This window comes from Acanthopagrus latus, chromosome 3 (genome assembly GCF_904848185.1).
Source record: "Acanthopagrus latus isolate v.2019 chromosome 3, fAcaLat1.1, whole genome shotgun sequence".
NCBI lineage: Eukaryota > Metazoa > Chordata > Actinopteri > Spariformes > Sparidae > Acanthopagrus > Acanthopagrus latus.
In genome coordinates this window covers 15882069-15908898 of record NC_051041.1, presented here as the reverse complement: position 1 = coordinate 15908898, position 26830 = coordinate 15882069, and the positions used below count along the sequence as shown (strand labels likewise).

Here is a 26830-nt window from a genome sequence, read left to right as displayed (position 1 = left end):
TCATTTACCAGTCGTAGTATTCTAATTCTGGTCAAAATGAGCAGAACACTTTTCATAGGGTGATCATTCATGTTTTGTCAGAATGTAATTGGCAAGGATTCCACTGGGAGCCCCTCAATTCATCCCAAGTCCCCCTCTCCTAGCAGTGCCCTTCAGTATACAGTGAGCATTAGGACGAATGCATTGAGACAAGTTGACTGGGGTGACCTTGTGCGGCACCTGGCTAAATGCAGCACAGCAATGCAGCAATGATCAGCACACTGCTTATTCACCCTGTGGATTAGTCACAGCTGCACTACCACTGACTGCTGGGCCATTCCTCCAAACTCAGGGACAAATAACACAGTCATTTACCCACTACCCCTTAATTTACTAGTTAACACACCACCACTCCCTGCCTTATTGCTTTACACACATTCATTAAAATCACATAAATCAATTAGTGCCAGGTTACAGGTATTACCCACACCTACTCAAATATGACTTTTTTCAAATTAAGGGGTAATAATGCAAATTTCTGTCCTCTCAAACACAAAGTGATGCTTACACTCTTCTGAGCTCCAAACCAACTTTACTGAAACAAAGCAACTGTTCAGATTGGTTTCATGTCAAACATGACTCCAACACCAAGTTTTTTGTATTATTATGGAATTCCATGCATTCCGCCGTAATCACATGGAAGGGGATGAAAAATAGGAAGTTTAGAATTCATAAAAAAAATATACAAAATTATTATTTTTTCTATCTGGTTTTGGATCAACATACACATGGTGAGGGACAATAATGTTGAATGTTTCATGCAGTTATGATTTCTGGAGAATACTTAAAAGGAACAGTTCACACAAAAAGGCAAAACCAGTTACTATCTCCTCCCCACATGCAAATGTGAAGTCAGGTGAAGTTGTGTAGTCCACAGAACCTTCTGTAGCTTCACAGCAAAACAGTGTTGCAGCATTTTACGTAACAACTTAAGTAGCTGGAGACTTGCAACACTGTTTTGCTGTGAAACTCCAGAAACTGTTTGTGGGCTACGCAAGTTCATCTGACTTCCCATCAGTATGTGGGGAGAAGATAATGACTTAATTTGACTTTTTGGGTGAACTGTTCCTTTAAGCATCAATTGATATTTTTCATATTCAAAGTGGATGAAATGACTTTCACTGTGAATGCTGAGGTGATAAACTAATATAGAATTATCACCAAATTTCATAAGCGAGTTAGCCTCTTGTAGCTAGTCCTGATTGTACTGCCCACACATTCTATTTCCAGCTAACCTACAAGCTATAAAAAAACCCAGCACATTGTACGAGAGCCAAACTGCTATATCACAGATATATTGGAGAGATATCACTACCAGCTTAATTGTTGTTCGATATGTACATATTTTACATAACATAATGCAGTAAAATGCTTGGGCTAAAAGTATTTTAAAAATTCGTCCAGTGAAGTTTTCTGTTGCAGAGCATTGATGTCACTTTAGACGGTAAAGTTAAATAGTAAAATATCCTGCCTCCATTTAATATCCTTGTCAGAAGTGTTTGACAAACACATCTAAGGGATACTTGCTGGTCCTGTACTGTGGGGCTCTGTGCGGTACACTTTCTGCTTAGCAGCAAACAACAGACAGACCAGTAAGGAACTAGCTGGTGAACATATGGACCTGTGACTATCTATGACAAGTCACAGTGTCTGCTGGGAGAAGGAACGAGGAATGTGTGGAAGAAATAATGAATCAACAACTTCAAATGCAAAAGAGTAGTGCAATGCATCTGGTAGCTTCCTGTAGATTGAATAAACATCATTACTAACTATGACATTCCATAATAAGTAACATTCAGTCTGTGTAAAGATTAAGATATTTCTGGCACTTCTTAGTGCGCACCTAAGTTTTACTTACGACAGGGTGGAACAGCAAAGAACCTTAACATAACTCAAGAGTTGCTGTTGTTTGTGATACGTGGGGAGAGGAAATGAAGGGTGTTGCTGCACAGTGAAACATTACCTCTCCATGTCCCATTGATTATTTTCTTATTAAACCAGCTCAGTTAGGCAAACCCAAGACACTAGGTTACATTAGTGGCATCATTTTTTTTCTTGCAGGTCGCTGTCTCTCTCAGTCTTGCCATTTTGGCCTTTATATGGCTGTATTGGTAGAACAGCTTGAGAGATGACAGGAAACAGGAGGAGAAAGAACGGGAGTGACACACAGCAAAGGGCCCCAGGCTGGGACTCGAACCCAGGGCTGCCGCAGCGAGGACAGGGCCTCTGTACATGGGACTCCCACTCTACCAAGTGAGCTAAATGGCACCCCAGTGATGCCATTTTTATACTGTTTCTTAGCATAGCTTCCTTGGCTATTAGGCCAGTGTTGTTTTATGCATACAAAGCTGAACATAGCAAAGTTTCAGACATAAGGTGCAGAGACGAGGGCACTTTTAAACCTGGCACAGGGATCTATGTTGGTTTTAACAGGAGACAGTTTCCTCCTCCTGCAGGGTTAGACAGTTGGAGATTCATGTCAGAGCAACAGTGGGAAACAGCGAAAGCTATAGTGGTGAGCTTATATGCAACTGCTGCCTTATAACAACACTGAACGGACACACCACTTCAAATCAATAAACAACGATGCCATTATCCATTGCGATGTGTCACTGTAGCATTTTCATATGCCAATTTGGCAGACATCACCTAACCATACTTACTACAGTTCGAGAGATTGTGAAGCTTCAAGCTTCAACGTGCCAAGTAAGGGACACCTATGATGATAACACAACACTCACCATCTCTCTGTCCCACGCACAGTCACGTCAATTCAACGTTAGAATTTTTGCACATCCGGTTCCTTCATCTCACAGTCACTATTAGAGCTGTATTAGAACTATTAGCTCTTGAGTTACATGTGTGAAATAAGGTGTGTAGATACCACAGGCTGGCGATATTTACATGTTTAGTTCTACAACATAATACATCATTAAATGTCCCACGGTTCAATTAGAAAGCTCTTCCATATGTTAAAAACGGGGGTTGCAAGTGTCTAAATGAGACTACAGAGGCTGTCAAGGACATCGAACTTCATCACAGCTGACATGGAAACCCGTCCACCCAAAAGTCCTGATGAATAAAACCTCTAAGTATCATAAACTTCTGATGAGAGACAGGCACAATCCAAAATCCATTTAAAAAAATCCCACAGAGGGGACCAGGGCAATGCCAACTTCAGGGTTAGCCTACAAACATATTTAATCACTACACCACACTTTCGGGATTTCACATTAGCTTAACACAGTGCAGGATTCTACTCTCCACCAACTGCTAATAGCCTAATAGCTAACTAGCTCTCTACATGCCCCATGCAACACACATGTGGTTTAAAATGTAGCATTATCACGGGAAGATGGGGGCATCACCACGATTTGCTGACAGCACAGATAACTGTAGAACCATCAACCCAACACGCTCTTCATACGCCATCTTTCTTGAATGCCAAGGCAGCTGGTGATGTAAAGAGGTCAGCCAGAGGTGTTTCTGTTACCACGAGTAGAAATGGGTACAGCGCCACCTAGCGAACCGGGGTATGACATGCTCTGGCCCAATAATCCGATTTTCTCACCGGCATGTATACTCGGATAATTACAGTTGTCTGATTGAGTGTCATAGTCGAACTATGGCTGTAATCTAACTAAGCTGTGCATGTAAACGCACTGTGTGAAACACCCTGACAGACAATGACACCTTGTTGGTGTGGAGGGGGGAGGGGATTTCAGCTAACGTGTCCCCTCAGAGTTGCCATAAGGCAGTAGCCCCATTCAAACTGATACGCCTCTGAAGGTAGTATCAGAGGTGCTGTATTGGCAAACCGAACCAGTGCGAATGGATAAGCCGGTGTCGCATGACAAGGGTGTGTCGATCTGACAGTTTGATAGCTGTACAGGGCCCTCACTTAACAATATAAAGATAAATGTCTGACAAAACGACGTTACATGACCAAACAAAAGTAACATAGTAATTGCACCTGTCCTTTGCAACTTATATGAGGAAAAAAATACTGCAGATATATATGGAGAAGCGTGTGTCACCCTGTCTGTTGTACTGACTCTTCGTCACATTTCTGCCTGAAAAACAGCATCTGTCACCGGTAAAAAACTTTAACTCACCAAGTGTTTGTTGTAAAAAAAAAAAATCTTCGCGACGGTAAGCCCTCCCAACTGAGACTTCAGTGAACAGCTTCCCTCCATGCGAGTGACAGAGTCAGACAGCATCCAGTTTACTGATGCCGATTACTTAATCATAGAATTTAGAGCAAAAAACGTAACTTCGACATTTTCCAGGATGTTTGGTGGGTCAGGATCTCAACCACGATACATTATAACAGCATCCATATGATTATAAACTGTCCGCGGCTTTCTGTGTGAATTACACAGTGGTTCACCTTTACGTTGGGGCTGCTTGGCTCTGTGTGGATGACCAGTGGCAGAGAATTGGCAAACCACCGCTGCGGCTATAAAGCAGACAGATTTAGAACTTTGTATGACAGTTGTGGCTCAGCTGGATGAAGGTGGTGTTCATGCGATATAGTGAACCGATCAAGGTTTTAAAATGGAAATTACACAACATTTGATAACAGTTGTGGGCTTGTTTGCTTGCCAGGCTGTTGTCAATCAAATCTGATCAAAGCAAACCTACGCAGTCCTAATTTAGCCTCTGTAAATAAATACTGATGGGTGTTTTTTCTCTGAACTTTAACTGCCATTGTTGTGGATTTAGTCATTAATGATTACAAATCTGAACCTTACAAATCCGACGGTCTGGAGTTTTTCTTTCCAGCAGATTTCACTGAGCACACATTTTACAGTATATAATGCCAACAGTATTTTTGACCTTATTTTGGAACAGTGTTCCGCTATATTATAGTTGACCCTTTAAACAGTTTATGTTTCAAATGTAAAATCTGCTTTTGAGCCCATATCTTGCTCAAAATTCCCTTGTAACCAAAGTTAATGATCCCAAACAGAAACGGCAATTTGTGTGGGATTTGTACAAATGAATATCAGACAATTTATCAGTATTTAATTTTTTTTAATTTGAGCCATTTTTTCTATCCAAACCTGACGGTGCCAGGAGATAAGTAACCGGACCTGACTTGAACTCTACAGACAGTGTGTTTTATACATCTGAACCCGATTCAAGCCGGTCACAATTTCTGTGAACTGCAGCACTGAGATTGTGTTAGGGTTGGGTCCTGAGGGGTTATGGTCAGGCATCCATGCGCTATTTTCAATAACGGTACTGGCCTCAAAAATCTATTATTGGTTCAGCGATACCGGGGTGGCCAAACTATGTCCTTGGAAGGCCAAAACTGAAAGTTGATGTTGGGCCATGGGCTGAGAGCAGGCACCTCTTGTATTGTACTTTATTGCATTCCATCAGTAAAGGTTAACCAGTGTCATACATTTAAGTGTATTTGTACTTGAGAAGTTCTACTGCATATGTGATAAAAGAAGTATTACTTTTTTCTGGCGCCAGAGGAAGTTGCATGTAAACTGATGAACCGTATCTAGTGGTGTCACTCAGAGGCTATGTAGCATTGTGGGTAATGTAGGCGCCAGGTTTCGCAAAGCAGTCCAATGATCTGAATTATACACTTATAACAATGTTGGACTCATTATGGACAGTTTAAAAACAAATGATCAATTTGATACAGCAGAACAGAGATATTGTCTCCTGATATCGTCACTGATACCCACAATGCAACTAGCAAATGAGTGACATCAGTGGGGGCGATATATAAGATTACACGCAGCTTCCTCTGGTGCCACAAAAGGCTATATACTACTTTTTGCTGTTCCCCAAGACCCGTAAACGCACACTGATGTGTAAAAATTGTTATCCTTTAAGACACAAAATGTTATTAGGATCACATAACCTGCCACGGTCAGATAATGAAATAATTAATAATTTGGTGTCCTATGTAGTTAAAGACCATGTCACTTCATGGACAAACAAAACAGCAAAAACATTACGTTGCAGCAATTGACTTTTCCCCTTTTTTGTAGTTAAAAAAAAAAATGCAGTTAAACAAAGCTCATCAGTGAGGTTTGACAGATTGTTAATTTGGTCATTACTTACATTTATTGACATTAGTGTTTTTTATTTTATTTAACTAAACACCAGGAATGCCCTAATGGTACCATGCATGCCAAAGTTAGACACTTAGGTTAAATTTGGCCCACAAGATGTTCATAGCGAAAAAAGAGCAATTTATTTTTATAAAAATGTAAATGCAATTTTATTTCTTCATGAGATAAAAAAAAATTGTTGTAATTATTTTTTTCCATTTCACAATCTGTGCAGAGTGACACTTTGTGCTGGAAGTCATTCAATTAAGGGAACTTGGGATCCCAGTACCATGTTGCATCTCAACAATATATGATACAATAAAGCAGGTGTTTGTGCTTGACCACCATTAAGGGCAAGCCAGTCAACAACATAGAGATTTAAAAAGGAGCACAAAGAGCTTGACATTCCTTTGACCACCAATGGCAATGACCTTATAGATATCCACTGTCTTATGAACAAAATTAATCGTGGTATGAATTGTTTCAATAAAGACCTGCTAAATAATTCCCTAAAAAAATCAAAACCTAACTGCACTGATTGCATATTGATCAATACGGACACTATAATGCTCTATAGATACTGTACTAATTTGTCACAACAGTATGGGAGTCTTCATCTGTATGCTACTGGGGCTGCCAGGGGACTCAGAGCTGGAAATAGGAAGAGTAAGGACTCCATCATTGAGAATACTACAGTTCATTCACACTCTTCAACAGCAGGGACCATTCATTCATACAGACCCACTATCACTATGTGAGTGGAGGGCTGAGTGTATCAAGGTCTGCCAACTTTTATCTCAGAACCAAAGGCCGTGGAGCTACTTTATTTCCATGCTGCAATGAAAATTTGTCAAGTGAGCACAAGGAGACTTGAAACAAACAGCTGGTTGAAAGTGAGACTCTGTTGAGGAAAGTAAAAGGGGTGCAGGTATCATGACAAGCGGTGACAAAGCAATGATAGCCACCTCCATGCTGTCTGTCAAGTTATCATCACAACAGACAACTTTCCCGTGGCAAAAATCTCAGTCTTTAATGGGCCAGGCTTTCCTTCTCCACAGCTGCTGTAACTGCTACAGTACATCTTAGATGGAACTTTAAAAAAAAAAAACTGTTTTGTAACGTTTAGTAATGGATGATGATGGGAAGATAAGATATGACTTTAAGAATTGTGTTACAGCCTCTATCTTTACCTCATTTAACCCCTCTCATCTCAAAGGCTGTACAGACTGTACATATTCAAATCTAGTAAGAGCCAACACAGTACAATCACAAAGACAGTGATCGCAGTTATTTGTGGATCCATCTGCATGTGACTCATGTAAATGTTGAGTGGCAGTGCAGCAGCACAGACCAATTCTGGTCAACAGACACGAAATGAGCTCCTGTATACTGCAGAATAATAGGCAGCACACATTAAATATTGATTCCCGTTTGGTCTCTAACGTCATCTAGACATCTACCTCCGTTAATCCGCCGCTCAGGAAACAATCAGCCGCTCGGCCTGAAAAAAAAAAAGCCTGGCCCTTACAGTAAAATGTTGGTTATGCTGTCAGGCGCCAGGCAGCCATTTAGGTGCATATGGAGCCAGTTGAGTCTCTACGTAAATGGCTGATGCATTTCGAATTTTTCTTCCTAATTGCTGAGAGCCATCAGCACCCCCGGCCTCCTCCTAGCGCCGTTTAATCCGCCACTTCCCGCAGCTTTGCTTTAATAAAACGCTTCGAACATCTCTTCTCATCCCGGCGCTCTTTAAATGAGCATTAACAAGTATTTAGAGAAGCCTGGCTCTGTCTCCAGACTGAGTTAACCCCTAGAGACTCTGGATCAAACAATGAAACGGATTGGAGGCATTCCGCACAACGTTCCCATCACAATGAAAGCACAACATCGCCGTTAACAGATCGGTTATTATCAAAACATAAGAACTGGGGGGGATTTAGATACCCGCTGATTTTTGTGCTGCCACTCCAGACCTTTAAATGGAATTGAACAGTTCGAGGCGACGGCTGCTGGTCGCCAACATGTCAGCCTGCATCAATAAATAGCAAAGCAAAGCCGCTCTATTGTCTGTCAGCATATCCGCCGGTAGTAAAAAGACAAAACAACTAGCCGTCCTGCAGCGACGTCAATCCCGCCGCTGCCATTTCAAAACATCTCCCGCCGGAGCCAGGCCTCGCATACATCCTCGGACTCACCTGTGTCTCCTTTCGCCTCGGTGTGTACCGTCTCCGGGTTCACGGTCCGGTCCTGACGCGCTGCAGCGGCTCCTCACCACCAGTCCCCGGCACCGGCAGGCAGCACTGAACCGCTGATTGGGCCTCGGCAGACGCTCACCCCCTCGGTGCAGCCAGACAGACAGCTCATTGGCCAGGCCGTCACTCCGTGAAGGCCAGACAGGCAGCTGAATGGTTGCTCGTTTCCCCAGCAGATTTAGACAGGCAGCTGATTGGTCCCTCGGCTCTTATATGTGGAAGCACTCAGACAGCTGATTGGGCCTTCATTTCCGCGGCGGAGACAGAGAGAAACCTGATTGGTTAGTAGTAGTGTTGTTGTCTGGGTCTGGATGGAGAGCCATGTTAACTCCAATGGGCTGAAGAAACAATGTGTTCGTTCATATTCATTAAAGTGAGCAGGTCGTATCAGACCTGCTACATGAATTCTTCTTCTTCAGCAACATGGCGCCCGTGAGTGCATTATCAGGGATCAACAGAAACCTGGCTGCTGCCTGCTTCCAATATGATTCCTTGTTAGACCGGGTAACGGCCTTCTGTGCACACACGTGCATGACAAAGAGCCAACACAGGGAACACAGAGCCGTGACAGCAGTGCGGATGGCTGATAAGAAACGTCATTACTCCCATCCTGATGAAGGCAGCCCTCTGTAGGCTGCTGTCTGTGCAACATCAGTCCAAATGCTGTGACAAAGGAAACTTTGCCTGCAGCGTCATGCTCCTCACATGGGCCACCGTTCAAAAATATTCACAGGAATGTGAACAGCTATGGGCCTTATTTACTGTGACCAGGTCACTGCAGTACATGTGTGTCATTATGCAGCTAGAGGAGGCCAGAGTCAGTCAATGTAAATATTTGGCTTCCATGTCCTCAGTATGGGTCCTGTAGTTCTATAGTCATTAAAGCCTCTCATTAAAAGACAAGAATTCATGTGAATTCAGATCTTTCTCAAGATGTTTGAATGCCAGAAACTGAACTGTCAGCGTGTATCTACAAAACTGTTTTCACCTGGAACAATAGATAACCATCACTAATAAGATCCTGGTGGACCTGCTGACCTACTTTTCATGTTCAATAATTAAATTATTTATCAAGTGCTTAACACAGGATATTTTTACTTTGAATGTTGTTGTCATGTCAGCTGTGGGTGAGCCCTTTACTTTCTGATTCCAGTCCTGGCACCAGCAGAGGCTGCTGTATGTTCCTGGTACAGATTATAGTATTTCTGTAGCCTACGTGTCGTGTATTTCATATGTGGCTCTGTGTACACCAGAATCACCATTACACAGCTTAGTTTTAGGTGTGAAAGGGTTATCAGCGTCTGGTAAACCACAGTGTGACCTGCAGATGGGACACTGTGATCGGGAGGTACAGTCAGACTATAACACACATTTGAACAGGCAGGAGACAATGAATGAAGTTAGATGTTGCTGCTAACAGATGCCTATAGTATTGACTGCCATGGAGAGTGAGCCCTCTAGTGGCTTCACTGGTTGTATCTCCACTTACAGTATGACGTTTTGTTATATCGTTCATGTTTTCAGTGTATTTTATGTTATCTTCAGTGATCTCAAGGATGACAGATCCCCTCTTTATGAATCCTCAATAATATCCTGTGCTGCTTCTGTCACTCAACATGGTGCCACCAAAAAGAGTTTAATTCAGTTTACATTTTATTTTACCAGAATGATCTACCCAGCATCTGTGATGCTAATACTAGGAATTCTATCCAATTAAATATTATATGTTAATATCATATTAATACTGTAAACATGTGATTATAACCCTCAGATCAGGAGCATTATACCAAATGAATCACACCTGTGGGTAGGGTTGAGTGATGTCTGGCATATGACAATGTCTACAGTGACAAATTGCGATGGATGATAACATTGTTTTTGATGAATTTAAGGTGGCGTGTCCCCTCAGTGTTGTTGTAAGGCTGCAGTTGCATATTACGACAACACTCAGTGCATTTCCACGCACAGCTTAGCCGGATTACAGCCATAGTTCGACTTTGCTGCTCAATCAGACATCTGCAATTCTCCGAGTATACATTCCGGTAAGAAAATCGAATTACTGGCCAAAGCATGTCATACCCCGGTACGCTAGGTGGCCTCATTTAATGTAATGAGGCTGACCTCTTTACGTCACCAGCAACAGCAAACTCTGCCTCGAGAAAGATGGCGTACGAAGAGCGAGATGAAGCTACATCTTTGTACATTTCGTATATGTGTACATGATAATTACACAAACTCGATGCACAATGGCGCTCTTGCTTGCGGTTATTTTGGAGGAACGACGCCGCTGCCATCGTCCTTCTACTTCTGGCTCACGGCCCTGGGAAAAAACTCTCGAGCCTGTGCAGAATGCAAAAATCCGATCCGATGGAACGTATACATGCAGGAGTAATGCGATTATCAATAGAATCATCTAGGTGTATCAATCCGACAATGAGAATTCCCATCCGGTCCGATTTTAGTCAGACTATGTATGGTGTGTATATGCATCTCAAAGATTCGATCATAGTCAGACTAACCCAGTAATTCGGTTTTCTTGAGTGTCATGTAAACGCACTGACTGTAGCCACTGCCATTACCCACTGATGCTTTGCAGTGAATCTCCAACTGTCTCACTCTGCAGAGGAAACTATCCAAGGGGCACACCACTTAATCGTGCTCTCTGATGGGGAGCCTTTTAAATCACAATGTTACAATGGTCAGGGATAAGTAGTCGAAAAGGGACCAGACAGGGCAACCAATGAATATCTCGATCATCCCCTATGACCCCAAGAACAGATGAGGAGACAGCGGATGAAGCCAAGTTCAGGCAATAAAACCTGGTGAGAGTAGATGATGGCTGTGCAACCGGCAACATATCACACCTTTTCCAAGGACACGGCCCGAAACAGCGGCCACAGCGCAGCCATTCCCCTGTAGAATGTGTCACAATCCTAGAAGTTTGTGTCTCCTTTCACAAACCTGAGACATCCAGCATCCACCGAGAAAGCACCCAACCCACTCACTTGCTTGGCTGGAGAAATAACCAATGGGAAAACAGTCTTCCAGCACAGAAACCAAAAGTCAAGACTGGACTGCACTGAACAACTGGACAAGCACTTAGGTGGCAGGGTTCTCTAACTTCAGGTCATTGCATGCATTAGTGTTTGCCAGTCTAGAGGCCATGGCTGCAGACTGATATGCCTTTATCAACCCATCAGTGGTGCAGCACTTTTTATTTGGATGACAGGTATCTCTACCTCCTGTGAGCCTCAGCCAGGAGGGCAAAGGTTGGGCCCACCTTTGTGACACCACCCAGGCTGTGCTCTTCAGCACTACGCAGGGTGCTGAGTGCATTGTAGGCTGCAGAGGCTTCCCTGGGTTGAGCTCAGGACAATGTCTGACAAAATCCAAAAAAATCCACCTGCCCAGAGGAGCCACAGCCAGAACCGTTGGTCTTATCTAGATTGCCTGAGGCCCCAAGGGATACAGTATCACAGACAAACACATATACCAGTTTAACAGTAAATACAAACATGCAAATTATGCAAGTTATTAAAATTCAAGTAGCACACTTGTGCTGCATTACTGTGTCAGAATCATTGAAGAGAAAAGGGCAAACCTGAGAATCAAGCGTTGACCCGGGTGCAACGACTGTCAGTCAACAGCGAAAACAATGGAGCAAAAGCTGTGACTGGGTACTACGGAGTGCTGCATTATGTGATTACAGAAAACATGGTATGCGGCACATTAGACGGAATGCATGAGACCGGCACAATCGTCATCTGCAAACGTAACTGACAAACTAATGGAATGCCAAGGAGGTGCCAAGTTTAAGGCAGCCCAATCAACAATCAACTGTGAGAGAACTGTGAAACAACCAAAAAATTCACATGGCTCCATACAACTCCACCCACAGGAGCACCCACCCACTTTTATCTTCACAGCTACAATGGCTTCTAGAGAGCTGGATTACAACAGATGAGCTGTATGGAGCAATTTTTATGTTTTTTTTTGGTGCTGTTCCCCAGCTATTTTAGGTGTTTAGGACATTACTGCAATGCTGTTTTGCTTTGAAACTACAGAAATGTATTGTGGACGACAAAACTTCATCTGACTTTCCATCAGTATTGGGGGAGGAGATAATGACTGTTTTTTACTTTATGGGTGAACTGATCCTTTAAGACAAACAAATATTTGTTCATATTGTACAGTATTCATTTTATTTGTATATAAAAGTCTATTCTATTTCTTATCTTTTTATTATATTGTTTATTTTTTACTGTTATTATTGTTTTTGTAATATTACTGTCCTTTGGCTGCTGTGGCAAAGAAATTTCCCCATTTCCCCACTCAAATGAAATAAAATCGGAGTAACACACTGTACAGTCTGTTGTTCAGGAGTACTGGATCCATATTTGACAGTCTGTAGAGTTTGTCCCTTTGCAGAGCATTCTAATTGATTCCTGTCAACGGCTCCAGAATACTCTTTGTAACTAAGTACTTTATACATGGTTAATAAAACATTCACTATTGCTGTATAGATGAATTATAAGCCATTAGTAGGAACGTTGATTTTGCCAGGTGAAACGCAAGGTTTTATTGCTGCCGAAAGAAAGCTGTTTTATCAGGTGGACCGCTCCAGTTAGATTTGACACCTGCTTATCTTGGAAAGACCCTCAGTGCATCTGAAGCAAACACAATTTCAACATTTCCAACTGCATACTTGATGACTCTCCTTGCAGAAAAGTTTCGTACTGCTGGAGTAGACACTCTCTTCTCCGTCCTGATTCTCCTGAACCTGCTACATTTGACAGAATGAACCATAAGGTCTTCCTCTCCATCTGACACTCAGATGGAGGCATTTATTTCTGCTTGCCTGGCTGACATCTCAGAGTGGATGTGAAGGCATCTCCTGAAGCTCCACCTGTATTAGACATAAAAAGGTCCCCTCACTGATACCTTTCCACAACCATGACAACACCGTGGTACCAAATTGGATGGCAAGGAGCCACGGCACGACCCATGATGACTTAATGTTGTTTTCTGCAAATATCACAGTAGTACAGTAGCCCACTGACTGCTGTCCATTCCTCCTTCACAAAATAAGAAAGATTAAGCCACCAAAGAGGCAGCCCAGGTGCTGATTCAGGTGCTGATCCATGTCGGTCTCTCCTCAATGAAGCCACTGCCCCTGCAAGCAGACCTTTATAGCTAACTCAAAATGTTGCAAAATGCCTGCATTCTTCTTCTCTTTTCACTACACAGATTCCCATTGCAGGTTTACAGAACACTGGTGCTGGACACAGGGCAGTGAGAGGACGCCATTATTCCTACTTCCAAGCCATGATCAAACCCCCCATCTGGCTCACTGTTGTGCTCATATGAAGTCAGGACAGCAGTCACTGCATCAACAGCTCCCACTCAACAAGCCTTTTTAGTCATGTCGCGCTTTTTAAGAAATCAAAACACATCTCTGAGCAATTGTACCGTAACAGTAAACATCCTTTTAGGTGTTATTTTTTAAAGGGATACACTGCCAATTTTGGATGATACCCACTCCTGGGTGCACACGTACCACATACAACCAGACAATTAAAAACATGTGATTTGATTCAAAGATTAAAATCTCTTGATTATGCAGATTTATATGTCATGATGTGGCACACACCTGACCTGTGATCAGGCTAAGACCTGCCATTTTGGAGCACTGAAAGTATACTAAGTAGCCAAAGTCAGTCAGTCAGTTGTGTGTGTCGTGTGTGTCAGGGCTCATTGTCCTGCTGGGGGGGCCACTGCCATCAGGGAATGCTGTTGCCATGAGGGGGTTTACTTGGTCCACAGCGGTGTTTGGGTGGTGTGTGTCAAGTGGCACAGACATGAATGCCAAGACCCAAGGTTACCCAACAGAACATTATGTTGTAACGAGATGATCAATGTTGCCTGTCAGCGGTTTAAATGTTGTGGCTCATCCAGGTTTATTTACTGGCCACTTTCCAATGTTTATATGGTCCCCTCTGTTCCCCATTAGTCATCCTGTGAGTGCACCAGGGAAAATAGATCTGAGCTTTAAGCAGGTCTGTAAGTGGAGCTGTAATATTAGAAATTTTAGATTGAACCTCAGTGAAATCAAATTGCTTCCTTTTTGGTGTGTGGAACTTACCTCTTCCTGACCAACCACTTCAGAAGCAAAGGCAGGTTTATCTGTTCAGCACTATTCAAATACCAGACAATTTAAAGTGCTTTACAGAGACATAGAAATGCACTCAAATTACACATTATGGAAACATTTAAATTGCATATAAAAGACAACATAAACAAAAGCATAAAAGAAAAACCTACAGAGTAAAAAGCAGCTATGCATGTACCTCTTGGAAAGCCACAGTGAACATTATTGTTATGAGCCCTGATTCAAATGAACCGACAGTTTCGGCAGATCTCTGGTTTTCAGGAGGCTCTTTCCACAGGTCAGGAGCGCAGAAAATAAAAACACAACAAAGCCAACACCAACTCACCAAATAATGTACAGATACGCTGGAGATTCTCCCTTGAATCTCACTAAAGATGTCATGATTTTTCAAATAGATGGCACACTGTGCAAGTCCTAGGGTATGGTATCTAATGTGCAGATGATTGGCTGGACTTCACTAAGTCGAATTTGCTGACACATGTGGCTGAACCGCTAGATGGCATCATTGCCAAATCCTCAAGAAACACAATTTACTGAGTTATGACAGCTTTGTAAACTTTTCAGCTTACAAAGAAGTAACCTGTATGCATGGCATCTATTTTATATTTAACATGAAACAATGTACAGTGTATTTGTACCTGCTCAACAAACTTCTAAACAAAAAGAACTAAACCCACTTGGTCAACAGTCTTGTGAGACAAAGGAAACATATTGGTCTTGTAACACTGATTACCTGTCTGAAGTCTGAGCAGGGTCTGAAAATAAAGTTTGAAGGTTCTGAAGGGGGGCAGGGTGTAGCCCAGCTAGAGTTAAAGATAATCCAACATGGGCTGCACCTCCCTAATGAACTCCTCAAGTTTGTCGGCGAGACATTGGAAGAAATAACTGCTTAACTGGCTCAGCATCACCAACATCAGCAGAATGATGGGTATGTGATGGGCTGTCAGGAGCTCCATATGTCCACGTGTTTCCATTCCGACTGCTCCAAAAGTCACACCACCTTACACACAGTCAAACAGTTTCAGTGACAAATGCAACCTTGGAATGACTGCAGTGATGCCACTACAGGTAAAGTCTGTGACTTAGTGTATGTAGACAGAAAACAATTTTAAATGTGACTATTTGAGAATATTATGATTAAGAGTATAATTTGAAATCTGCAGTCAGCATATTGTGTAAAATGTAAAGAGAAATGCATTAAAGGAGCTCGAAACATGAAGAGTTTAGTGGACGCATTTAAAGTTCTTCTTGCTGTATCACTGCACTTGAAGTCTTAGAACACTCACTTGTATGTTTCCTTGCTATGTTACATTTACAGCGTGCATATTTATTCATATATTCATATTTGAATTGTCATTTAGTACAGCAGTTAGCGTCAGTTATTTCAAATCAAGCACTGGAATCAAACATTAATGTCAAACTATAATTAAAACTCTACAGAGGGATGTTAAAGCTGCATTCACCTCTGACTTCATTATAAACGGCCAACAGAAATGTAAAGTTCCATATTCTGTTGTTGTCATGCATCATTCATCTGTTATACACTGATCCTGCAGTATTATGATCATTGTTATATAGCACTGTGAATATTTAGGAGTGTTTATAATTGTATGTGCATTATAACACTATCTTTGTAATGCACTGTAGACATCATCGTCAAAACCTGTTAATATTATTATTGTCATGTCGCATTATGAATATTTAAGAACGCTTGATACTAATAGATCGCAATATGTGCGCTATGACGCATGGACAGCGTCACCTGCTGCTGTATCTGGAGCAAGATGTTTTGCATTTCAGGTCCAATGACTGAGCGCAATGACAGAATGCCAATATTTCTCATCTGGTTTATATGTAGGTGAGGCTGGCTGAGCTCTGAAATAAACTCACAATAATCTCATGAGTGACGGTGACAGGAAGCTCGGTGTGGTGTGAGCTGAGCTTTGTGTGTTTAAATTCAGCTTTGATTCAGTGTCCGCTGCTCGGAGCTCTCGTCTCCTGGAAATTCCCCAGGATGCCTCTGTCACAAAGGTGCTTACACCGCCGCAACACCTCCCACGTCAGCCGCCCTAATTAACCAATCGGCGCCGGTCCTTGCGGCTCCTCGTTCAACACTGAATACATTCGCTGAATGGCAGGTTTGAGTGCGCCCGTGCAAGGCGGGCAGATGGAGCCAGCAGGTGGACGCGATCGAAAGAACCCGACTCGTGCGGTTGAGAGGTCAGTTTACCACGTTTTAAAAGGTGTGCGGGTGAAAGCGCCGGAGGACGGGGACCGGACGGCTCCGCTCTGCGACCACATCCCCTCAGGTCGCCTCGTCTGACCACCAGCAACACCTTTCTTCTTCAGGTAACACTGCCGCAGCTGTCTCTGTCATGCAAAGTAGCTTGATACAGAGTGATGGATATAGATATGTTATAGATAAGGCTCAGTGTGTGTCAGTCAGCATCAGTGTGTGCTGTGCGAGGGTGGGGTGAGGTCTCCCCTCACTGTTGAAGCGATGCAGTCATGGAGCTGAAATTATGGAAAAGGTGAGAGAAAGAGGAACATGGAGGCAGTTAGAGCGTCATTCTGAAGGGAACGGAGCGGTTCTGAGCCGGAGGTGTGAGGTTGCTCAGTGAGCGTGAACCCTTTTATTACGTTAGCTCCTTTATTTGCCTCAAGCGGCTCCTTTGGTGCAGCAACACACGAGGAGCTGCAGCGAGCAGCCAGCAGAGGGCGCCGTCCACCGACACGCAGCATGCTACCTGCAAACAGCCTGCCTCACATCACTGCTGTGATGTCAGCCAACGCTGACTTTCCTGCTGCCTGCTGTGTGTGTGTGTGTGTGTGTGTGTGTGTGGTGTCTTAAGCCTCTGCATGCTCCACCATGTTCACCAGCTAGTCTCTCACTGTGTGTGCTGAGCAGGAAGCGTATTGAGGGCTTCTCCTCAACAGGCTGCTGCCTGCCACAGCCCAAAATGATGCTCAACAAGGAGTGCCGAGAGAGTGAAAGAACACTATAAGATTCCTCACTGTCACATACACACTTCACATTGCCGTGTTGTTTCACACTTTTGATACATAATTGTTATAAAAACTGTGAATCTGAGTCCATCACCTCAGAGGAATGAGACTTCAATACTGATATGTGGAGAACATCAGCTCCTGCCTCTCGTTCTCTGCAGTGTCTGTTGTGTCTCCATACCACTACAGGTTGATAGATTCAGCTGCTACTCTGTTTGCACAACAGGACACCAACATTCTGTTTTGACAGCACCAGATTCACAGAACGAAAGCCCCCAGGTAGCATCAAACCAGGCAGACAGTCTACTGACCGCTCAAAGTGCTTTACACCACTTAAATCACAGACGCTGCCATGCAAAGTATCAGGTCAGGAGCAATTTAGGGTTCAGTGTCTTGCTCAAGATCTGATGATCTGATCTGTGCTGATCTAATCTGATGGTTTGATCTGATGATCTGACCTCATCTGATGACCTGCTCAGTGGCCTCTGTCATCATACTGAAGGAGTAATGTCAGTCCTGTTTGTGCTGCTCGGTGTGACATGATCCTTTTCTCCCTCTATCACAGGATGACGGGAAACCTGTCTGCTGAGAACAGCCCCGTCTTCTTGCTGCTCAACTCATCTGTTTCAGCCTCCCCTCCACCCTGGGAGGCTCCATCCTTCACCGTGGCTGCCCGCTGCCGTGTAGCAGCCACTCTGGTGCTGTTTGTGTTTGCCGCTGGCAGTAACCTGTCCGTCCTGATCAGTGTATGCTGGGGCCGGGGGTATCGCCTCGCAGCACACCTGCGCCCGCTCATCGCCAGCTTGGCGTTAGCTGACCTGATGATGACGTTTGTGGTGATGCCACTGGATGCCATTTGGAACATTACAGTGCAATGGTATGCTGGGGACATCATGTGTAAGCTGCTGTGTTACCTCAAGCTCTTTGCCATGCACTCAGCAGCATTTATACTGGTGGTGGTCAGTCTGGACCGCTATCGGGCCATCCTCCATCCCCTGGATTCTCTCGATGCTGGGCTCAGGAACAGACGCATGCTGCTGGTGGCCTGGACCCTGAGTCTGCTGCTGGCTTCTCCTCAGGTACAGTAAAGCCTTCTGCTGGTTACACATTGAGCTTCAGGCCTGTATCACTTTCACCAAAACTAGACTGTACTTGTAGTGCCACGGAACATTCTTTGATTTTAGATGAGGTAGTCTGAACTGACACACAAACTATTTAGCCAATCGAAATGATGAATGTGACAGAACACACCTTTTGTATTTTCACTACAATACAGTTGATAACTGTGCAAATTATGCTCTGGCATTACATTTATTGCCTGTGACATCGTTGCTAAGAAATCATTATATCCCTGCTTTTTAACTGCTGGTGTTTGCATTTAGGTTTAAGAATCACAAAAATGGTGTTCATCTGTTCATCTGTGAAGATTATCTTGTTGAGCAAAACGTGTAAGTAACCTAAACTTGCGTTTGTCACAGAGATTATTTTTGGAAATCATCCAACATCCCACAGGCTTTATGTCGAGGGGACCAGGGAGATGCTAACTTCCAGGTTATGCTTCCAAAATACCTTATGCCTCCTGCTGCTTTCTAGAAGGTTTGGTCTTAAATAACTTACTAAGGTTTATGATGCAGTGATCACAAATGATTATTTGTATATACAGCATATATAAAAAGTATTAAGAAAAAAAGTCTTCAAGTATTCAAAAAGTATTCACCGCCTTAACAAAAAACATTTGAAAAACAAACACAAAAAACATTTGAAAAAGAAAATCTTTAATGTCAAAATGAAAACCGGTTTCTTCAAAGTAAAGTCAATTAATTAAAAATATGTCATGTTGAGTGATTGTATAAGTTTTACCCCCTTTTAAATTTAAATGAAGTGACCAAATTTAACAGAGGTCAAGCCAGTTGGTGCTAGTAGTCTCACAGTTTGTGAAATGGAGATCACCTGAGTGCAGTGAATGGGTCTTGAGTGATTGCAGTTATGGGACACCTGTGTGTGAAGGTCCAGTCACTGATGAATCATCACTCCTGGTCACTCCAAGCAACTCAGTAAAAAGATTTTGAAGATGGATACAAAAACATTTCCAAGCCATTGAACATCACCCATAGTATATTGGGTGTAGATTCTTTGTATATTTACCATGATTCCATTTATAAAAGCAATAAAAGGGGAGAAACAGTTAAGGTGGTGAATATTTTTTTTTATAGTCACTGTATCTTTCAGGCACAGTACTGTAGCCCTGAGAAAACTGTTCCACTTTGAGTGCTGCCTTCGTTTTTGCTCATTAATATCATTTTATACCAGTTGCTTCCCTTTGTCTCAAATAATTACTCCTGTTTATTTCATGTATTTATTGTTTTATTCATCACAGTTCAGTGCACATTAATACAAGTAATTCTAGCCGGAAAGGTATTTGTCCATATAGCCTCTAAACAGACTAAATGTGACAGTGAGGGCATTCCAGTCTCATCAGATTGTAATCGGCAGTCTCCTCTGTGAGACAGTAGAATAAAAGAGGAGTCGGCTGAAGCTGATCTGTCACTGATGTGCTGTCAGGAGGAGAAAGGAGCCGACAGAGAGCTTGTACCCTGCATGGTGCTGACCTATAAGTCAGGGCAAACTGATGAGTGATGAATATACTGTATACTTTTACTAATACATGTGACTATTTCAGTTCTTCTCTATTGTGTTTGTTTTAAAACCAACAGGGCTGGCATTTTACTTTTTTTCCTCCTAACACCTAACCTCTAGCACCTAGCAAATCCTCAGTTTCATTTTTACAGCTTGTCACTGTAGTTTTCAACAAAAGTGACTGAAATATATTGAAATATTGCATATGTTGGGAACTATTTTCAGCAGCGGATTAATCCACATTTGGTGAGTATTTGTGACAGCAGGATGGCGTGTGAGGGAGTGAATCTAGCCAACAGTTTGCGTGTCCATGGTAATGAAGGAACATGTGACCCAGTGTGTGACTCACTAGCCCTTTTCACACAGAGACCCCGCGTTATCGCTGCAGCCAATTCTCTGCAATTCTTTGTTCACACTGAACCAAGCAGCTACAGCGTTAAGCTGCTCCAGTATGTAAATTCATACAGCAAACCACTGCTGCGCATCCCAAAGAGGAGTGATGGTACACATCATGATGTTGACTATCTATGTGTTATTTTCAATGTTATCCCCCGGCGTCCACCTGTTAATCTAAACATGTATCCACAGCTGTTAATAATCATATGGATGCAGTTATAATGTGTTGTGACTGAGATGCTGACCCACCATACATCCTGGAAAGTGTCAAAGTAACGTTTTTTTTCGCTCTAACAACATAATTACATAATCACCATCAGAAAACAGCGGACCCTGTCTGACTCTCTAATGCTATTGCTGTTTTCTGGGAGAACGCTCACTGTCTCGGTTGGAAGGGCTGACAGTAGCAGTGATTTTTTTTTTTCCAAGACAGTCACTACAACAACACAATAGTGGAAGGAGACAAACAATACGACGGATACCATCTTCAGAGGTGGATCAGAGCCAGAACAAAGCCATCCCCCATCTTCGCACCTGAAACTGTCACACAGACGGTATATGGAGAATCGTCACATGATTCCCACACAGAAAGGGCAGCGTGCTTAGGAAGAACATATGTACATAGGAGGACATGTTTTTTGGGGTCTGCAAATGCTTGAATTGAGAAATATATAGAATATACGGTGCAGTTTTTTGTGATTACTAGAGTTTTAATTGAGTACACCCTTCTGGTCCATCAGTTATGTGTTGTTTGGTCAGTCACGCTCGTCTTCGACTGCTGCATAGAACCTTTACTTGCGTACTTGTGGCCCTCATGTTAACCTGGATAACAGCTCACTTTAGCTTCATCACGGTTAAATCTGGTTCCAGAACAGTCACAAACAGCTGATTGTCAGGTTGTGTTTTTGACATGCTATAATTGAGACTCTGAGGTGCATTAAAGAGACTTTAATGCACAACATGGAGTCAAAGGAGTGTCTGCATTGTGCGCTTCTTTGTGTAGTTTGTTTGCTATAAACAAAATCTAATGTTTGTTTGATAAAAACAAACTACACTGTGATTTTCTGTGCCTGCATGAATTCATTCCTCATCTCTGTACACTCTTCATCCTCAGCTGTTCATCTTTCGGGCCATTAAAGCTGATGGAGTGGACTTCACTCAGTGTGTGACCCATGGAAGTTTCCCTTATCCTTGGCAGGAGACGGCATACAACATGTTTCACTTTGTGACACTGTATGTCTTCCCCCTGCTTGTCATGACTTTCTGCTACTCCCGCATCCTCACCAAGATCAATGGGCAGATGCACAAGAGCAAAGGTGTGTGACTCTCCACAATCTGGAGAGGGGCAGTTTGAACTCTTTCCAGCCGACACTGCGCATAGCTGCAGTGATTTAAAGTGACCGTTCACTCCCAAATCAAAAAGAATATTTTTCCTTTAATCTGTAGTTTTACTTAGCCATCTGCATTGTTTTGTTGTGAGTTTCTTGGTTTTAGAGATATCAGCTGTAGAGATGTCTGCCTTCTCTCCAATGTAATGAAACTAGATGGCACTTTTAAATCTCCCATTAACACAATACATTTGAAAAGCTCAACAGCAATGTCTCTTTACAGAAATCATGAGCCGATTATTCAAGATAATCCAAAGATCTTTTTGTGAGATTTTTAAGATATAACATGTATTCATTTTGCATTAAAATGTCTAGAATCGAATCAACCTTTTGTTTTATATTTTGTTGAGTTGTGTACTTAAATTATCCCAGATGTTTTCAATAATGTTCAAAACAGATAAATTCACAGGTTTACTCAGGGTAACCGTGTGTATCATGTGGTCATAAGCTAACGTTAGTAAGAAACGTTAGATTTGTCATAAAAAGTATAATCCTGATCAATAATGGTGGGATGAGAGGGGAGAAATACTTCCTTAATGAGGAAAATATTATTGACATTACCGGCAGCAATCCTCCAGCTGCAGAAACCATATGTGTATCTCTGCATTAACATAAGGAGCAGCCGATAAACTACAGACTCTTGACTCGCCGACAGCTTCGGTTAGTACTTTTATATCAGTGAAAGTTGTGTTCTTCTACACTTTAAAAGGTCACACACAATGTTCAGATTCATTCAGTGAAATAGTTTGGAGTGAAGCAACCGTCCTGATAGATCCTGTGGTCCTGTCTGAAAATATTTATTTCAGAGGATAATAAGTTGATTCAATTTCCTATTACTGTGTAATGGAAATGTTTAAAATAATGGGAAGCAGCCTCTCTAATCGCATGTACACGTGTTATGAACCCACTCAGCCGAGGAGGACGCCAATAATGTCATCATCCCGTGCTGTCATGAGCACTGGCCTCTTGGCCCTGAGTGGATGCGTACTTCCTGTCTTCTCTCTGCACTGGGATAAAGTTGGTGGGTGTAGTTTGACAGAAAGAAAATAGCTCCTACATGAAACTGCTGACAACCAGGTCTTTGGATTACCTTGAGTGACCGGGTCATTGCTGTTGAACTTTTCAAATATGTTTTTATATATTTTTTAATGGAATTAACATTAATGGAGTGTATGTTTTTGCTATATTTGACTTTTTGTGAATGTTGTCCATGTTGTGTTTTTGCAGATGGCAATCCCTGCCTGAGACGTAGTGGAACAGACATGATACCCAAAGCCCGAATGAAGACCCTCAAGATGACCATTGTGATTGTTAGCTCATTTGTTATCTGCTGGACGCCCTACTACCTCCTTGGGGTCTGGTACTGGTTCCAGCCAGCCATGATCAGGCACACACCTGAGTATGTGCATCACATACTATTTGTCTTTGGCAACCTGAACACATGCTGTGACCCGGTCATCTACGGCTTCTACACGCCATCTTTCCGGGCTGACCTCGCTGACGTGATGGCATGCTGCCGTGGTCACCGAGCCAACAACGCCTCACCTCGCTCTGTGGACCGTCTGTCAGCGCGATGTGCTGGAGCTGCTGTGGAGATGGAGTCCGATCTGAGCTCAAACCAGCACAGTGGGAACCCTGGGTGAGCAGTGGTGATCCAACCCTGAGGACTTAAACATGGTTGCAAAAAACACAGTGTTCTTAATGCGGCTGTCAGCTGTTCCATGCACAAGGAAATCCACACATCATTGGGTGGTGTGCAACTTCTGTTTTTCTTGCCCTGTTGAACAACTATTTGAGCTGTGAGACATTTCAGCCATTCATCTCACCTAACAACTCAGGCCCTGATTGCACCAAGTAATGACATCCCTCTTGAGTGATCCGATCATAAGTGGACAGCTCTAAGCCGATCAGTTTACACCAGGCAATAACATGCGCTGAATAATCAGATCTCACTTCTCTGCTCGATATGCAACAACACAGAAAGGCTGGTGCAGCCATGCTGCCACAAACTGACACCTTTTACAAGGAAACAAACAAACAACTTGTTTTGATTTTATGCTGAATTAATAAGAAGGCACCAATGATTTAGAATATGTCATAGCCTTTTCACAAAGTTTGTTAAGTTTCTCCTCACTCAACAACTTAAAATCAGTTTCTTGAAGATGTTTTACCTCTCCACTCTCTTCCAAGAGGTGAAATGTCTTCAAGAAACTGGAACAAGTCCAGTTGCCATTGATACAGCATGTAGATTTACCATGACCTGGATGACTGAGAACCTTCAACAACACAAGGTGACATGGCAGTTACTAGTTCAATGGTTGCATCAGTACAGACAGTATATTCACAAACATCTGCTGCTAACATCAATTACCTATATATACTTGCCCCTTTCTAAGTTAGGTTAAGCAGATAACCACATATTTACTCCAGCTCTGAATCACAGAGACATTAGATCTATATGAATGTTCTCATCTCCCTCAAAGAAAAGAATATGTGAGTGTTGAACTATCCCTTTAAGAGTGTGTGTTAACACTATTGCTAAGAGAAGACAGAGACAAGCAGATAAAGACTTTTTCCCTGCATGTTTGTGAAAAATACCCAGATCAGTAGTACGTATAGTATATATACATACTTTCTTGGAAAAGTGATATAGTCAGGATGATATGCTATATGATATATGAACAAATTTGCGGTGAATCATTTGCTTTTTCATAAAAGCATGAAACTTGATACACTTGTACAGTTTGGGACTCTAAACGTTTTCAGAGATGGAGCAATCACAAAAACGCCCCCTTGACAGCAATGGATCATAGAGGAATGCATTAATTATTTCATAGCGTTAGCAAAACCGATAACGTCAAAGCTTATTGATACTATGGTCTTTCTAAATTTGGCCCCGGGGTCCGTTTGATAAAGCGTTTGCGTACCCATCCCTATTTATATGAGCTGAGTTGACACTTGGACGGTATTAAACTCACTGTAGATTGTCAGCATGAAAAAACCTATTGTTTTATATGCATATATATGATGAACATGTGTACAATCTATATGTGATAATGCACTGAATGTGACTGTACCAACATTATTATTCTCTTAGTACAAGCAGGTGTGATGTAAAGTATCAGTCAGACTCTCAGATATGCTTAATAAAAGTTTACGGGACAATGTCCATGAAAGTGTTTCAGTGTGTGTGTTAAAACGGTACAGTAGGGTTCTGAATATCTGACATTTAGAAATGTTGATAATATTACTCTATTCATGTTCACAAGCTCCTATGGCCACAGTTGCAATGAAAAAGCCTTTCACATTATTTTTGGCTTCACCTTGATTAGCTTCCAAAATCAGTATTTTTGTTAAGGGGCTGTCTGAATGAATCTACCATGATAGATGGAGTCATTAAACATGTTTAACCTCAATTTTATTACCCTGTTTAAACCAGGAACCAGGCTGGCTCCCTTATGCTTTGTGTCACCTACTGATGATGAGTTGGTCTGTGAACAAGTCGCTCTGTGAAAGAGTCATTCTGTGAAGGAGTCCCGCTGTGAACAAGTTGTCCTATGAACAAGTCGCTGTGCGAAGCAGCTACTTGAATGGTGGGAGACGGCTGGATTGAAAAAAAGAAAGAATACAAAACAGAATAATAAAGTTGTTCTATAACATATTGTCAAATATAACACAGAAATGTCCCAAGTGATAACAAGACCAACGCATGTTTAGACTTTGACATACAAAACACAGTTGAATATAAATAAAGTGTTCCGACTTACACATGTAAGTCTAAATAGTGTTTGACGTTTTTACATTACTTAACGTTTTAAACCAAACAATGTAAAATTGTGGTATTCTTGAAAATATACTGTGTAGTGTATGTATGTATACTACACAGTATATTTTCAAGAATATACCAATTTTACACATACCAACTTTAGATCTAAAAATGGCTAAACTTTGTTGAATTGCAAAGGCCAGAAGTGGCACTATATGAAAAGCCGTGTGAGAGCGGAAATATTGCTGAGCTGAACCCAATCATCTGGCTAACTAAAAAGAGCTCAAGACCATGTTTGATGTATTTAAATCTTGTCATTGATAATGAGTCGGCTAACCCAAACAACACTTACAAGCGCAGTCAGGTGCCAATGTGGGAACGTTTTTAAGGTCCTAAATGGTCTAAAGATACACCAATCTAAGACCAAATGTGAAAGAGGGGTGAAACAGTTGCATTGCATGGTGGAAACAGGAGACCTCTCAGCAGCTGTTTTGAAACCATTCACACCCTAAACCACTCAACCTGTGAGATAGAAGGTGAGGTGACATCACAGGATGGAACCAACTAGACCAGGACCTCAACAGGACACACTGGCAGGAACTGCTAGATTAAAATTGACAGAATGACAAGGCGCTAGTGAGTTTGGCCAGAAAACAGTTTTAAGTGCTCACCCAAGGATCAACACAACTGAACCTCCCGAGGAAGAGCTTGACACCAGTGAGCCAACTTGGAGAGAGAGCCAAGAAATCGTACAGAAAGCCCTATCAACATCAGCTGTTTGACAAAGTGGCATACCTTTAAAGGTATACAAAAGCTTTCCTATGTTACTCCACCGGCTATGGAAGCTTTTACAGAGGGTATGGACAAAAACACCATTCCATCGGCCTAGAAAAGATTGGAGGGCTGCTTCGTATTGACGGAAAAAGACTCTAAAATTGAACATTAAAGGCGAGATCTTCTTATCTGTTCTGGCGAAAAGGATGACTGCATACATGGCCAAGAACAAGTACATCGATGCAGCAGTCCTGAAGGGTGGCATCCCAGGCTTTTCTGGGTGCCTGGAACACACGTGTACTCAACCGGCTGATCTTGGGAGGCCA

General features: G+C 42.4%; 2 protein-coding genes across 3 annotated transcripts in view; one reads left to right on the top strand and one right to left on the bottom strand.

The window, feature by feature from the left end:
* Window positions 1-9271, bottom strand: part of gatad2b (GATA zinc finger domain containing 2B) — a 52822-nt gene extending 43551 nt beyond the window's left edge. Inside the window, exon 1 of the mRNA XM_037092697.1 lies at window positions 8312-9271. The gene's annotated coding sequence lies outside the window, so the exon portion shown is untranslated. The remainder of the gene's footprint in view (window positions 1-8311) is intronic.
* A 7196-nt stretch (window positions 9272-16467) lies between these two features.
* Window positions 16468-25423, top strand: LOC119016651 (gonadotropin-releasing hormone II receptor-like). Of its 2 annotated transcripts, XM_037092698.1 has the most exons (4): window positions 16468-16886; window positions 18109-18622; window positions 21691-21892; window positions 23192-23607. In XM_037092698.1, the coding sequence occupies exons 2-4, from the start codon at window positions 18110-18112 to the stop codon at window positions 23605-23607; spliced, it is 1131 nt and encodes a 376-aa protein (XP_036948593.1). In that variant the 5' UTR covers window positions 16468-16886; window position 18109. The 2 variants fall into 2 exon arrangements, with proteins under 2 accessions (XP_036948593.1, XP_036948594.1); XM_037092699.1 differs by lacking the exon at window positions 16468-16886 and having other exon boundaries at window positions 18110-18622; window positions 23192-25423.
* The last annotated feature ends 1407 nt before the right edge of the window (window positions 25424-26830 follow it).

Excerpts from the sequence above, each read along its gene's own strand:
- LOC119016651 (XM_037092699.1), top strand. The coding sequence starts at position 18,110 with ATGACGGGAAACCTGTCTGCTGAGAACAGCCCCGTCTTCTTGCTGCTC. Across the intron at positions 18,623-21,690 it reads TGCTGCTGGCTTCTCCTCAG|CTGTTCATCTTTCGGGCCAT; the intron begins GTACAGTAAAGC and ends CTTCATCCTCAG. Across the intron at positions 21,893-23,191 it reads GCAGATGCACAAGAGCAAAG|ATGGCAATCCCTGCCTGAGA; the intron begins GTGTGTGACTCT and ends GTGTTTTTGCAG.